Source organism: Chaetodon auriga, chromosome 24, assembly GCF_051107435.1.
Source record: "Chaetodon auriga isolate fChaAug3 chromosome 24, fChaAug3.hap1, whole genome shotgun sequence".
NCBI classification, from domain to species: domain Eukaryota; kingdom Metazoa; phylum Chordata; class Actinopteri; order Chaetodontiformes; family Chaetodontidae; genus Chaetodon; species Chaetodon auriga.
The window spans coordinates 12644489-12659723 of NC_135097.1; the positions used below are offsets into that span (position 1 = coordinate 12644489).

A 15235-nucleotide genomic window follows, 5' to 3' on the forward strand; every position below is an offset into this window, starting at 1 on the left:
AATCTTCCTTCTCTTCCTGTGTGTAGTTTTCTTAATTTCTTTGTGTCAGTTGACAATGTTCCATTTCACTTTCAGTTTATAAATCATGTAATTAAATTCTAAATTGATAGAAATATACATATGAAATTTTACAGTTGCTAACAATTAATCTGTACATATTCTGCTTTCTATGTGAACAAACACCACCTTGCCAAAACCTCTCTGACTCCTCCTCTACCAAAGAGCCTTGTAAGTACAAGCAGTCATTCTATAAAACCGGAGAATCAGTTCCTCCTTAAACACATCAAATTTTAACATGATTTAACAAGTTTTTAAAGTCGGATTGTGTACAGAAAATACATGTCTGCTTTGGTCAAGCTATAGACAAATCACGACATGTTTCATAAATTTTTGTGAGAATAATTGTTGTGTCAATCGTTGTTATGTAAGTTATAATAACTCATAGTATAAGTGGATGTAAGCACCATATTTATGGTTATTTTAAATCATGTTAAATGCCTGGCTATATTAAAAGAAAACATCCATTTACAATATTGTGTGTCGTTGGATGTAACGTATTGTGTTTTTATGTCAACAGTTTATGTTCTTGGAGTGAACATGAGATTAAGGACATCTATTCCGTTGTCAGAATTGGACATTCAGTCTGCGTTGGAGGAGGTGAGACTAACCGCTGTTTCAGTTCATTTTTTTCAATGCCATGACTGGTTTGTATTCACTTTAAATTCAAATTATCTCGAAATTATTCTGTTCAGTATTAACAGTTTTCTTTCTGTTGTGTGTGTGTGTGTGTGTGTGTGTGTGTGTGTGTGTGTGTGTGTGTGTTGTGCTCTTTCTAGCTCCTCAGAATATATGGATTTTCGCCACAGGTGTTGTCCCTGAAGGTTCGCTCTGTTGAGTCATGAGATCAGCGGGGGAAAAACAGGATGAAATGGAGGAGAATGGATCTGAAATGCAAAAACATTCTGAACTGCTTTCTTTGAAGCAAATGGAAAATTGGTTTTATTAGATTCCTGTGAAATACAGAATTTTCCTCAAATAAGACATTGTACTTCCCAAATCATCTTATTCCCTCCTTTTACCATACGAAATAATTCAAATTCCCAGTTTGTACTGTTGTAATGCTGTAAATGCAGCTGTTAATGATACATGTTCAACTTTCGAATGCACGACTATTTCAACTTTCGCAAAGAGAAAGCAAAATTTGTCTCTGAAGATTTTTTTGGAGCTGTCTCACATTTTGAAACCTGCTGTGAATCGTGCTTCCATTCCCTTTGAGCAATGCATTGTGGGATACTAGTGTCGTGTGCAGACTGGTGGTGCATTTCCTTTTGTCACTTTGTCACAAGTGTGCTGTCTGGATTTCGGGCATGTTGTAATAGCAGTCAAGCAGAGGTCACTTGACTCAAGATTTGTATTATGTTTAATTTGTTATTTTCTTTTGATATGAGGTTTTTGATAAAACTGTGTGCACTTCAGCTGCGATAGTAGCAGGAATCAGTTCCAAAGCAATTGGAACTGCAACTGTTACCTCATATTTCCTGTTATATTTTAAATATCTTATAAACTGATTAAAGCTGTGTGTATTTTTGTTTGTCAGTGTTTAGATTTTATCTTTACAGTGTTGTGATAATGTGTGTGAATATACTGAGTATGTTTCTGTTCATTGATAGTAAAGAGCCTTTAAATGGTGAAGTGATGAATGTGACTGAGCTTTATTCAAATGCTCTTTTGTTGTTGCTCAATCCAATCCAAAACACTACAATACAATACCATTATATAGTACAATATGAAGACTTAACTACACAGTACAAACCCATTTAGACACCCGATCTCGACATTACTCCTCCCACTTTGGAATAACATGGTAGCTGAAAAGCTTTGGAGGACAAAAACATCCCAGAGGGAGTGGCAACAGCAAAACAGGGAAGACTTTGGCTTCACAACTGCAGCCCCAGTGCTTTGCTTCGCTTCCTCAGAGGTCACGTTTCACATTCAGCAACAAGGTAAGACCCAGATGAAACAACAGATGGTACATGTCAGCATTTGGATTAAACAGAAACAATACACTAGCAGGATGAAGGAACATGCATGTTAGTCTTTTAATTTACATATTTATCTATGTTTCAAGCTAAGTTTGCAGAGTGACAGGCTGAGTCATGTGACCGTGCAGCTGGACTTTGGCCATCAGATAGCTTTGAAGTGTTTAAAGCTAATGATGCAGAAGTTCAGATGTTTCTCAGTCTAATAAAAGCACCTATAGTGTCCACATTAAGACAATAAACAGGAAATATTTGAGAATTCTGTGGCCTATACTGCATGTTTTTTAAGTGCCTTTATTTTACAGACTGCACATTTCCTCTTCGACTCAGAATGTAAATGATTAATCTCTCGTTGACAATCAGTGAACACTGATGTTCTTTCATTATTTCTGAGGTCATGGCCTCCCCCAGCGTTCTCCTGTCAGAGGTGCAGTTTCAGTGTTGCATCTGTCAGGATGTGTTCTCTGAGCCCGTCTCCACCCCCTGCGGTCACAGCTTCTGCTTCACCTGCATTACATCACACTGGGATGACAGCCTCGCCATCAGCTGTCCCAAATGTCAGACTGTCTTTGAGGGCCGCCCTGAGCTTTGCGAAAACTCCTTTGCTAAGGAAATGTCAGAGCAGATCCGAATGAGAAGGCAGAGCGGCATGATGTCAAAGGCAGGAAGATTTATATGTTGTGATGTGTGCGTGGAAAAGCAATCAAAGGCCCTGAAGTCCTGCCTTGTGTGTCTGACCTCATATTGTGAGAGTCACCTTGAGCCCCACCTGAGAGTTGCCACCTTAAAGATTCACAAGCTGATTGAACCTGTGGCAATGCTGGAGAGCCGGATTTGTAAAAGACACCAAAGGCTCCTGGAGCTGTTCTGCAGGAGCGACCAGAGCTTCGTTTGTGTGCTGTGCACCGAGACCGATCACCAAAGCCACGACACCGTCCCTGTGGAGCGAGAGAGTCAGGAGAAGAAGGTGAGGTCCTGAACTCCTCATCATCAATGCACCGTCATTCCATTAAATACACTGTCAGCCTGTGGACTCTGATTCCAGCTTTGGTTTTTATTCCTCTCTGATGTCCAGGATGAGATGAAAAGGATGGAGGCTGATATTCAGCAGATGATCCACGACAGACTGCAGAGAGTGGAGGAGATCAAACACTCTGTGGAGCTCAGCAAAGTGAGCTCACATAAGTTCACAGTGAGGCTCCAACACCTGTGTGAAGCAACATTAAGCAAAACCTTATTTTTTTTCACTATCAATTGTCTGCAGGAAAACTCAAAGAGGGACTTAGTGGAAAGCATGGAGGTCTTCTCCACTCTGCTTCGTGTCATGGAGAGAAGTCGGGCTGAGGTGGTGGAGGTGATCCAGAGGAAGCAGGCAGCAGCAGAGCAGAGGGCGGAGAGGCTCATCAGAGAGCTGCAGCTGGAAATCACTGAGCTGGAGAGAAAAAGGAGTGAGATGGAGCAGCTTTCTCACACTGAGGATCACCTCCATCTTCTGCAGGTCAGGACTCATCTCACAGCAAGACATTTAATGGACAATCAGGGACGAATCCACAGCAGAAACAGAGATGCCAAAGAGCATTCATAAAAAGAAGGGCTGAAGTGGAGTTTGCTAGTTAGTTGCTTTTATCTTAATTCCTCTTGCCTTCTCTGCTTGAAAGTCATTTGTCTCTCATTTGACTTCTCTGTTTCAGAGGTTTCCAGCTCAGAGATGTCCTCCATATGCCAGTGTCTGTTCAGACATCACTGTCCATTCAGACACATGTTTGGGGACTGTAAGGAGAGCAGTGGCCAATATTGAAGAGCAGCTTCAGTCAGCTTTGAAGAAGCTTTCCATTCAAGGTCAACTTCTAAAGAGATTTTTTTTCTCAGCATGTCGTGATCACAGATTGGTTACATGACCGTTGTTTCATTTTCCATGATATGTTCTTATCAACTTGCAGAGCATGAGAAGATGCAGCAGTACGCAGGTACAGTTGCACCTGAAAAATGCCATTTAATCTCTTTAATTGCATGTAACTGGATATTACTCTGATTTTATTACTTTTCATCAAGTATTTGTATCTTTCTGGATGCTTCAACTATTGGAAACCACAAAGAAAAAAGAATAAATTAATTAGTAATAATTTAATTTAAGTTAAACTTCCATGTACACTATGTCTGTCTATCAGCTGATGTCCATTTGGACCCCAGGACAGCCAACCCTTGGCTGGTTCTATCAGAGGATGGGAGACAGGTCAGGGATGGAGATGTTGAACAGAACCTGGTGGACACACCAGAGCGTTTTGACACAGCACCATGTGTCCTTGCTACCAGGGTAAATAAAGATGCATTTTGTACGTGTTCATCCCTGGAGGGATGCCTTGTTTTTCTGTTTCACTCTCTGATAAACAAACAGTCGGCCTGACCTGAGCCTCTCTTGTTACGCAGGGTTTCACCACAGGGCGGCACTACTGGGAGGTAGACGTGGGAGACAAAACAGCGTGGGACTTAGGTGTGGCTCGAGAGGCAGTCAGCAGGAAGGGTGTGGTCACACTGAGTCCAGAGGACGGTTATTGGACTATTTGTTTGAGGCAGGTCTATGAGTACCGGGCATGTGCGGGACTGGCGCAGCTGCTGTGTCTCTCTCAGAGGCCTCGAGTTGTTGGGGTGTTTTTGGATTATGAGGACGGGGTGGTGTCCTTCTATGATGCAGAGGCCAAGTCGCACATTTATTCCTTTACACACTTCCAATTCACTGAAGCCATGTTTCCCTTTTTTAACCCAGATATGAGTCAGACGGACAGCAACAAATCACCACTTATCATCCGCCCTGTCAGTGCAGTCAGTGAAGGGGGGGATTTAGATGGCATTACAATATGATGTGAAATGTATATACAGGGTCAGGTTTTCACGATAATTGGTAAAACTGTCCACTGTTTTGTCTGTTTTGACTGAAATGCCTGCAGTTCATCTAGAATTATAAATGGTCTTTATCTTAAATCACAAATAATTTTGGAGTGAAACTGTACAAACTGGAGGCCACAATAAATACTTCATTATGTGTCAGCTCAAACACTGTCTTCGGAAATCTTTGTTATATTAAAGGACGAATTATTTGAGGATCCATTCACAACAAAAACAACTTTCGCACATGGATCACACATTTTTTCTGATTTGCCCCCCTCCCTCAATAACTTTAAGATCTCTTATGGGCTGTATATGCTCACCTCTCCTCCTCCTCCTCCTTTTTCTTCTTCCCCTCACTAATGCAGAGTTGAATTTTAACGCCCAGTGCACAGATCTTAGACCAGCTTCACTCCAATAAAAGCTAATCTCAGCCACTGCAGACTAACCACAGAACTGACTTCAGACCATGTTTTAGATTGTGCGACCCGATGGTTGCTAATCAGATTAGCGCAGAGATGGGATTAGCCTCAAGGCAGATGGAGCACTGAGACAGACTTCAGGATTGAGTCTTGGGAGGAGGCATTAAACACACACATACTGCACACACACAAGTATGTCACTGAACTACATGCATGCACACAAGCGCACAGCTATTGCATGTCATCATTTCACACTGTTCTGGGTTTCTTAAAGCATAATTAAGGAACATATCTGTCGAGAGAGAATTAAAAGGAGTTGGGAAAGAGGGAAGGAGGAAGGGATGAAGAGGGATTAAAACTGATATCATCCAAGCACAGGGCGGAGACATAGAGAGCCAACAGGTTACAATGAACACTCGACTGAAGCCAGAACACGACACATTTCTGTACCGGAGGCAAAACTTCTTTGGATGGCGAACAGGCAAGGGTAAGTCATTTATTTTGTTAAGATCGTGTTCATTGTTGATGTCTGCCTCTGAGGGAGGGAATGTCAAAATGCAAACCAGTGATATTCCTGATGAGATAATTCTGCAGCAAGGTAGACTTTAAAACAGTAAATAATTGGTACAAGATTTTGTTAATTGACACATTTTGGCCTTCTTCATTAGAAATGTACAGTGAATCTTCAAGTGTTGGGGATGACAGCATCTCCAATCAGATCAGATTAGATTCATTCGCTGTAATGTCAAAACGCTCGGAGGGGGGTGATTTTTTTTGAGACCAAAATTAAAGTCGTGGTCACATCGATTCATGCTTTTTTGGTTTCTCTGTTGTGCTGCAGTGCTATGAGCCTGTCCTTTCACCATTTTTAGTGCACATTCCAGTTTGGAGCATCACCTGGATTGGAACCAGTGAGCCAGCAGTAGATATCAATGCAAGCTTGCTGTTGTGACATTTCAGAGACTGAAGCTGTCTGATTGGCTGAGTCTGAGTGCAGAGGCGTGATGTCACCAGTGGTGGATGAGACAGCCGGGGATCTCCCAGTCAGAGATGTGGGACTGATGAGGGGGGGACTGATGCCAACTGCGCCAGGTTTGTGTGCATAATCTTACGCCCTTATATGTGTGGACATGTACTTTAACTGTTCCATTGATCAACACCTAATATCAAGGGTAGATGACATTCACCAGATGTTTGATATACAGGCCCATTACTTAATTTTAATCTAAGTTATGACAAAATAGACATTAAAAATGAACTGCCAAGTGATCTTTGAAACTTTGGATTGCTCTTTATTCAGTGACACCAGGCTCTTGGTAGACATTTTAACCATTGACTGTCATGAGCTTAGTTTGGTGGTGTAGACAGTCTTATAATGGCACTACTTCAGGTGAGAAACCATCTGCTGTGCAGTCACCTTTAGTATCCCAAGCCTCCTCACCCATGCTTGTTCGTGGCCTTCCTGCTGTTTTCCTCCAGATACTCTGCGTGATGTGAAGCCATGGAAGAAGCATCATATCATGAAGACAAAAGGTAAAAGCTCTTTACAAAACTCATCCTTTCAGATTTCAAGTCAAATCCTCAGACTTTCAATCAAAGGGATACAAATGTACCTTTCGTGGGATTATATAAACATCTATCTCTCCGTCTGTCTGTCTCTTCAGCAGATCCTCAGCGCCTGTTTCGGTTTCCCAGAGAGCACCTGGAGGACCTGTGTCTCAGACTGCAAGAGGAAAACAGCGTGCTAAGACAACACACACGTACTCAGGAGCAGAGGCTACGCAGGTAATGACTGTACTGAACACCAGATATCAACGTGGCATCTCAGAGCAGCTGGAATAATCAGTTCTGTTACAGCCAGGGTGTGCAGAATAAAGAGATATATGAAAAAGTCCCATAATATGGCTGATTTAACCTCCTCCTCCTCGCCCCAGGATGTCCACCAGACTGATGCGTCTTCGCCAAGCCCGTCCTGGGTCCAGCGGTATGAAGGAGAGGGACATGGAGGACACCATGCAGGAGCTGGAAGCCCGTGTGGCTATGCTGGAGAGCCAGAAAGGGGCGCTGCAGAACAAACTCAGCCTGGCCAAGCAGCACATCATGGACCTTGGGGGGCGCACGCCATACAAGTTACACAAAGGTGTGAAAAATATAACACATGAATGAAGCCAGGGCGCATACTGTCTCTTCCATCTCTGACCCTCCTCCCTGTCTTCTTCTTTTTCTTCTTCTTCTTCTTCTTGTTAGGTAAAAGTATGGAAGTGGAGGGCGGAGTCAGGAGGGCAGCACAGACTGCCCCGCCCCGCTATGGCCCAATGTTGGAAGACACCAGGACAGAGATAGAGAGACTGTAAGTGTGTGATGGAACATTGAGCATAATGGAATAGAAATTAATCTGCCACTACCCACAAATGGTGGTAATCATTATGCTATAAAGACATTCATTTGTAAACAACCCTTCCTGCTCAGCTAGTGTGTATTATAATTAACAAAATAAATCATGTTAGGGAACTGCATTTGTTCCGTTCAGCGCTCTACTTTCTCACTTTTCTTTTCTCTTCTTCCCTTCTTTCTCCTCTATCCCACCCGTACTCGCAACCCCTGTCATGACTCCACCCTGACCTCCCTCTGCGCCTCCTCATCTCCCCCTCCCAGCAGGTCCAGTGTGACAGATCATGTGAGGATTGCGGAGCTGGAGCTGACTGCCCAGGCGCTCAGAGACACGCTGAGAGACAAAGAGAAAGAGATGGAGGGAACTGCGCGAGAGATCAGGAAGCAACAGGCTGACCGACACAGGTGGTTAGAGCAGAAATACAACTGCTAATATTACTAATACTAATTTAATGGCTACTACTGCAGCCAGTGGAAGGGTGCAGTGCATTTGTTTGTGTTGAATATGTTTTTAAATTAGGTTTCAATTGAATACATTTTAGTGTACTTTGCTATATAGATTTTCAAGCCTGCATTTATACAGTAAGTCAAATGCCTGTGAAGTAGCAGTAGTTTTCTTCACAGGACGGACATTCGCGTGTTTTTTCCATCACGAGCCACTCTCATTGCAGCTTCAACAAATACAATGAATTCTGTCCATCTCTCTGTCAGAATAACCATCAGAGAGAACGTGGATCTGATCCGCCTACAAAAGCAGCTTTCTGACAAGAGCACTGCCCTGAGAGTCACCCAGGAGAAGTTCAACAACCTGCAAGAGGTCCTTGTTTTTTATTTTATGATTTGATTACATCAGCTTAAGAATTCATGTTCAGTGTAGTCGTTTAGACTTATATCTGTGCACTTATTTGTCCTCTTTTTTTCTTTCTTCCTCCCTTCCAGGCATACGAGAATCAGCTGGAAGAGGTAAATGCCCGTTTGACAGGAAACTAGTCAAACAAGTAGTCTGATACTTTACTCAGATATCACATTGATTTCGATTGTGTCATGTGTTCACCCCAGAGTCAGAGGTCGCTGAGGGAAAGCCAGGGAGCTCTGCTGGAGAAAGTGGAGGAGCTGACTGAGCAGCTGAAACAGGAGAGACAGAGAGCTCTGGCACTGGAGGGACAACTAAACACCTCTACCCTGTCTCTGCAGGCTCTGGACAAGGTATCGCATCTGTGTCTGTATCTGCATGTACAAGTCCAGACTAAGAAGACATCATGTGATGCTTTTAAAAAAAATAAAAGTATTCTTTCTCTTCCAGCTTCAGGAGAGGATATCAGACCTGGAGGGAGAGAGGGATCTGATAAAAGAAAACTATGACACTCTACTGGAGAAGTAAGAGTTTAAAGTCCCCTAAGCTTTACAAAACAATCACTGATGTTGCAGATCACATTAACCAGGAGGCTTGAAGGATGAGACAGTTGCTTTTTTGGAAATGAGATGCACAGCAGAAGCAAGTTGCCATTCAAAAGCAGCAGAACATGACTTTAGATTTAGAAAAAGGACATTCCTAACATTCGGCAATGCCTTTGTCCTTGTATTTTTATATTTACATTTTTTCTTCCTTAGTACTTTGTCTGTGCAAAGCAGCCACGATGGCCGGGTGGAAAAACATAGACAGGTGGACCTGAATTTAGAGAAACATGGAGAAAGCATCTCCAGCAGGGACGTCCAGAGACTGGAGGAGAGGCTGCAGGCAGAGAGGGAAGAGAGAGGCAGGCTGGAGCTGGAGAAGGAGAAACTGAGACGAGAGAGGGAGCTACTCGAGGAGCAGAGGGAGCGAGAACGAGGTAGGAGTCCCAGCATGTTGGCACTGCATCTGCTGCAGTTTGACAATGCAAACTCATCCAGTGAGAAAGCAAACAGACTCTCCAGCAACAAAATAAAACAGTACCAGTTTGCATCCCGTTTATTCATTTACGTGTCCTGTGCTGTTTGTAGAGTTTTCTGTGACGATGAGAGACAAACGAGAGCATCTGGAACGGGAGGTTCTCCAGTACAGAGAGCAGGTTTCTGCTCTGCAGGACAGACTGGACTCTGTTACCAAGGTCATAAACACTTCATTAATCACCTCAAGCACTGGCTTCTGAAATCTTTATTATATGAAAGGATTATTTATTTGATGATATATCCTGACACGGTTTCCATCATCTCTCTCTGCTCTCCTCCAGGAGTTTGACATGAGTGTTGAGGAGCTCAGTGAAACTCTTTTGCAGATCAAGGTTTGCAAACTTTTCATCTCTGTTAAGACTGCTTAAGACAAAATGTATTGCTTTTAAACCTTGTTGCATGCTTTCCCTCCAACTACAGGCATTTAGGATGCAGCAGGAGAGCAGGGTGGGGATGCTGTTCACTGGGGCTGAGGGAAAGGTGGAGGATTCGCCCAGTGAGCTGGTGAACATCCAGGCGTCACATGCTGAGACTGTGCTGGAATTAGACAAAACCAGAAACCTGCTACTGCTGGAGCACCATATCAGTAAAGACCTGCAGGTACATGCACATGAACACATGATTGTACTCAGCATTGATACTACTGTGAGAGTTACCCGCAGCTTTCTTTAAATGTTGCTCTTCCCCCATTTAACTGTCTTCATTCAAACTTTCCTTCCCAAGGAAGAGTTGAACACAGTCAAACAGAAGATGGAGAGAGAGAGGGAGGAGAGCAGGGGAAGAATGGCTGAGAAAGACAAGCTTTTATCAAAAAGAGCTCTTCAGATCAACACTTTACAAGGTATGAACCGCACTCATTTCTGTAGAGGCAAGAGAATATAATTCCTAGTGTTGTTCGCATGACCACCATGACGTGCAACCTTCAGAATGTCAAAAATCTTCATTTTTCTGTTTATACTGCAAAGCTCAGCTGAAAGAGTTAGCATACAGCCCCAGGAACTACAAACGGACCATACCAATACAGTACACCTGGCCAGCTGCAGACCAGGAGGTGGTACAGCCCATTGAAGATGATCTGTCTTTTTCTCACCTGAGGGCTGGAGAGTCGCTGTTGGAGATCCATCTTAAGGTCCAAACACTCTCAAATGCTGTCCCTGAATTCGGTGTTTTTCCATTCAAAATCATTTGAATGTTTCCCATGAAGCTCGAAAATGCTTTTTTTTTTTTTTTTCTTCTTTTTTTTTTGCACCCTTCAGGCTGCTACCTTCACCCCAGCAGGGCTTCGTACTATGGGCAGCATCCGTCCAGGAATGCACGGAGGCAAAGACATCATGACCTTCTGCACCTACAGCCTCTTGGACTTTGAGGTGCACTCCACTCCTCTGGTGTCAGGCGGCCAACCCAGCTACAGCTTCACGTCCCGTTATGCTCTCACAGCCCGAGATCTGGGCAGGCTGGGAGGTCAGGGGTCAAGGATCAGAGTGGAGCTCCACCAGGCGTTGGGAGGGGTGCGGTTTGTGACACATGGAAGTGGGCAGCTGTCCATCATGGGTGCCATGGAAAGGAGAGGGGAGCGCATCAGTGGATGTGTCAATATCACAGGTGATTAATGTTGTACTAAGAAAAAGTAACGTACTGGATTTGATGCTTCCTTTCCTGCACACTCTACATATCGTGTTGCATTGTTCTTATTTATGACATAATGCACTGTGTGTGTTCATCTCCATTAATTTTATAATTAAGCATCAATCCATGTCTAACAACCTCTCTGTCTCTGTCTAAGGCTCCCAGGGTGAAATTGTCGGTGTTGTGGATTGCTGGGTGCGCCTGTTTAATCCTGCAGGGCCCGCAGACACTGTGCCAGAGAGAGGAGCTGACAGGAGAACAGCCACACAGAGGACTCCTGTGCAGGTCTCTCTTGGCTGGCAAGATGCTGGTCATGAGGTGAAGAGAGCGATTTATTGATCATGTTTTGAAATAGTATCTCCACATTGTAAATAATCATGATGTCTTTCAGCTTATGCGATATAGTTTGTGTGATCAATGTATAAGACTGACTTGTTAGTAATATGTCTACCATTAAAGGCTCAGTTCACCCAAATTACAAAAACACTTCTCCTCACAGGAGTTACATGACTACGGTGGGGGGATCCCCAATGAGCTGGTGGTTATGCTGGAACGTTGTGTGGGTCTTAATTCTCGCTGGCCGGGAGTTCTTCCTGACGCCTACCTGACGTACAGGTTCTACGACCTGCTGCCTCACGTCTCTCAAACAGCCCCGTGCACCGCTGACCCGGTGTTCAATGACACCACCAGCTACCCACTAGCAGTAACAAGTGACGTGTTGCACTACCTGAGGTATGACGGTCTGAAAGTTTAAGTTTAAGTCTAAAGTCTTTGGCCAGATCCTAAAGATCTTGTCAATTGCCCGCCTTTGTAAAATGTTGACAGCATTCAACTCTGGTCTTGCCCAGGTCCAGTAGTTTGTGGGTGTATGTATTTGATGACAGTGATGACCAGATACCACCAGCCTATCTGGCCAAGACCCCCATCCCACTGCGAGCCCTGGCCACAGGCAGGGAGATCAGAGGTGAGGGAGAGAGAAAAGCATTTACATGATATCATGTGTATCCCTTAATAGAGGAAGCATTCATTTAGATGAAGGTGGAAGCAAACAGACGAGCTGGAGCCAAGCTACCCAATCAGCACTCTTCCTCTCTGTCCTGTCAGGTGACTATGTTCTGAGGGATCCAGCTGGTGGACCTCGGGGCATGGTCAGGGTCATGATGAAATGGAAGTACCCCTTCCAGCCATCGGTGGACACCGTGCCGGGAAGACCGGGAAGACAGGACAGAGTAACGGAAAGCACTGAGAGGGAAGAGAGGAGGGTAGAGGAGGCTGAAGCATCACAGAGGCCCATAGCCAAGCCCAGAGTGAAGGTAATATTATCTATTAATAATCTTATTATTTCCCAGAGGAAACTGTATGTGTATTTTATGTACATTTGTGGCTCCACCACAGACACAGCTACATGAGGCAAGAGAAACCAGAGCAGTGCAGAAAGAGACTAAAGCTTGGGTAAGCAATAAACAGTCACGGATGAAGTACGTGGTTTCATGATAATCCAAGCCTAAAAGCTCTTTTATTTATGAGCATATCTTTCTGTTTACAGCCTCAGCCTCCAGCTGTCAAACAGAAAAGCTCACAGAACGTACAACCAGAGCTGACCACGCGCCAGTCCACAGGCAGGAAGAGATCCAGCAAGAGGTCACCTGACCCTCACCAGCGCACACCTCACATGATGCTCGAGCCACAGCTGACCACACCCTCTCACTGGTTAACAAGGAAGTAAGTTGCTGATTTGTTTGTCATATAAAAAGCTAAATGAAGTTATGTGAAATTTCAAATCAAGCTAAACATTCAGAGTAATGTGTTCCTAATGTGTTCATTAAAACAGAATAAAAAATGTAATCTTATTTAAGGTCTTCAGAGGGAACGTCTTCCAGACAAACATCCGCTGCACAGTCAAGGAGAAGCTCTGCCAGCGATGCCAGGACTCAGGTAGGAGCTCTCACAAACAAGACTGGAAGTTGCAGACACCAGTTGAGAAGTGAATGGGCTCATATATCATTTCTTGGTCTCAGGACCATCCCTCCGTGGGTCAGGTGTCAGTGCATGAAGAGGAGGAGGAGGAAGAGGAGAGGAGCGAGAGTGGTAAGAGTGGTATTCATTCGCACAATAGGCCTGAACACCTGCTTTGAGTTTCTGTCATTTGAATCCTCATTCTTCAGACTTCAGACTTCACAAAATATGAACATTTATTCGACGAAACATGCTTGGAACACATATGAAGCTTCATTTTCAGCTCAGCCAGTTGAATTTAACGTGAAATAAATCCATTCCTTCTCATGTTATTTCTTTTAATGACTGTACAGCAGCTGCTGCAGCAGACAATGACGCTGTGGAGTCCTCAAGTTCCTCCAGTTCCACACAAAGTGACATTATCATCATCCCACCCAAACGGAAAATGAGAAAGGTAACTGAGTGGGTGTGAGAAAACAAATGAATGACACAGAATAATGGGAATATCTAAGCTTTGACATCGTGCTATTGCTATCATTTTAACATCTGTGGATATAAATCGACAGAATTTCACTGTGTTTCAGGGAGACAAGCTAAGAGTGGAGATTCTGTCCCTGACGTTTGAACCGTCCTCTCACGTGGCAATGGACAAGTCAGTGCAGCGTGTTTATGTGGAGTATCGGCTGCTGGGCGTCCCGATGGAGACAACAGAAACACCCATGTCCCTCCGCAAACCCAGAAAGGGTGAAGAGATTCACTACAACTTCACGCGAGGTGAGAGTGGGTGAGCTTTGTGTGTCTACATCATGTTCTTTCCAAAGCTCCTTTATGAACTCCACGTCTCTCTTTGTGTCTTTCTCAGTGATTTATGTGAATGGTTCACAGTCAGCGCCACTCAGACAGTATCTTTACACCATGTTGGAGGGCAGTGACCCCAACCAGGGCAGGTAGTGTCATTATACACGTTAAAGTAGTAGTCAGTACATCACTTTATGTCTCTGCAATCTGTGGATGTCTCTCTCCCAAACCAGGAAATTTAAGTGTCTATGTCTGTGTGTCATGGCTAAAGGTTAAAGTTCACAGTTGTCAGTGAGCCGATGGACGATGACGAGGAGTGCGTCGACGTCGGGCATGCTTTTCTGGACCTACGGGAACTGCTCCTGACAGGAAATGATGTCATTGACCAACAAATTGACAGTATGTGTGATGCTTTTTGTGAAAGAAAATGTTGCTTATGGTATTGGCATCCATATTTGATGCCACTGAACTAAAATAAGCTCTTAAAACAACTTTAAAGCAACACTCTCATTAACTGTGTCTGTCTGTGTCTCTGTTTCCTTCAGTTATGAGTGTGGATGAAGACAAGGAGGTGATTGGACATCTGAAAGTGTCTCTGGAAGCAGCGAAAGCTCTAACTGGGATATACCAGGAGTTTCACCAGGAAAGTGAGACCAAGAAGGAAGGTGAGACAGATGAAGAAGAGGAAGAAGAGGAGGAGGAGGAGGAGGAAGAGGAGGAAGAGGAGGAGCTACAGGAGGAGAAGAAAAAACATCCAATACAAATGAAAGATTCTAATGATGCCGACAATGACTTCTACTGAAAGCAATTAGCATGAGATGAGCCGAGCGGTTGTGTTCTTCTTCACCATTTCCAAAAGCAGTGAAATAAAGAATCATTTTTTGAAAGGCATGTGAGGCTTTTGTGGTCTTTATGAATTTGATGTATTTCAATCCCTCTTTTTCCAATTCATCTTTTCTTTCTATCAGATTGGCAATATATTTTATAGTAAGCAGTTTTCCTGGGTGTTGTGTAGTTTGTATGATTGTGTGTCATATCCTTAGAATTATTAATACAAAGTTTAAAACTGGGTACAAAATATTAAGCAAATTGAATTGATTTTTTTTACAGTTAGAGCTTTTTAATGCACAATTTCAATGAAGTTGAAAAATGATTATACAATCGTTGTGTAATACACGAACTGAATTC

At 43.6% G+C, this 15235-nt stretch overlaps 1 protein-coding gene, 1 long non-coding RNA gene and 1 pseudogene across 5 annotated transcripts; all 3 read left to right on the plus strand.

Moving 5' to 3' along the window:
- Positions 1-171: 171 nt before the first annotated feature.
- On the plus strand, positions 172-1689 carry LOC143316703 (uncharacterized). Its single transcript, XR_013076592.1, has 3 exons — positions 172-228; positions 578-657; positions 837-1689. It is a non-coding gene; the product is annotated as an uncharacterized LOC143316703 (long non-coding RNA).
- A 172-nt stretch (positions 1690-1861) lies between these two features.
- On the plus strand, positions 1862-4898 carry LOC143317004 (E3 ubiquitin-protein ligase TRIM39-like; annotated as a pseudogene).
- A 601-nt stretch (positions 4899-5499) lies between these two features.
- rpgrip1 (RPGR interacting protein 1) lies at positions 5500-14938 on the plus strand. 4 transcript variants are annotated; one of them, XM_076725681.1, is made up of 31 exons: positions 5500-5831; positions 6305-6436; positions 6824-6877; positions 7009-7129; positions 7279-7484; positions 7592-7694; positions 8000-8140; positions 8447-8552; positions 8675-8698; positions 8795-8941; positions 9039-9112; positions 9347-9567; positions 9719-9825; positions 9949-9999; positions 10088-10267; positions 10391-10508; positions 10633-10796; positions 10924-11269; positions 11451-11611; positions 11793-12025; positions 12142-12257; positions 12398-12606; positions 12689-12745; positions 12840-13015; positions 13150-13228; positions 13312-13381; positions 13606-13703; positions 13834-14023; positions 14112-14196; positions 14319-14446; positions 14593-14938. In XM_076725681.1, exons 2-31 carry the CDS (start codon positions 6349-6351, stop codon positions 14847-14849), a joined length of 4110 nt encoding a protein of 1369 aa, XP_076581796.1. In that variant the 5' UTR covers positions 5500-5831; positions 6305-6348; the 3' UTR covers positions 14850-14938. The 4 variants fall into 4 exon arrangements, with proteins under 4 accessions (XP_076581796.1, XP_076581799.1, XP_076581797.1 ...); XM_076725684.1 differs by having other exon boundaries at positions 13312-13378; XM_076725682.1 differs by having other exon boundaries at positions 8003-8140.
- Positions 14939-15235: the final 297 nt, after the last annotated feature.

Excerpts from the sequence above, each read along its gene's own strand:
- rpgrip1 (XM_076725681.1), top strand. The coding sequence starts at position 6,349 with ATGTCACCAGTGGTGGATGAGACAGCCGGGGATCTCCCAGTCAGAGAT. Across the intron at positions 6,878-7,008 it reads TCATATCATGAAGACAAAAG|CAGATCCTCAGCGCCTGTTT; the intron begins GTAAAAGCTCTT and ends CTGTCTCTTCAG. Across the intron at positions 10,509-10,632 it reads TCAGATCAACACTTTACAAG|CTCAGCTGAAAGAGTTAGCA; the intron begins GTATGAACCGCA and ends TATACTGCAAAG.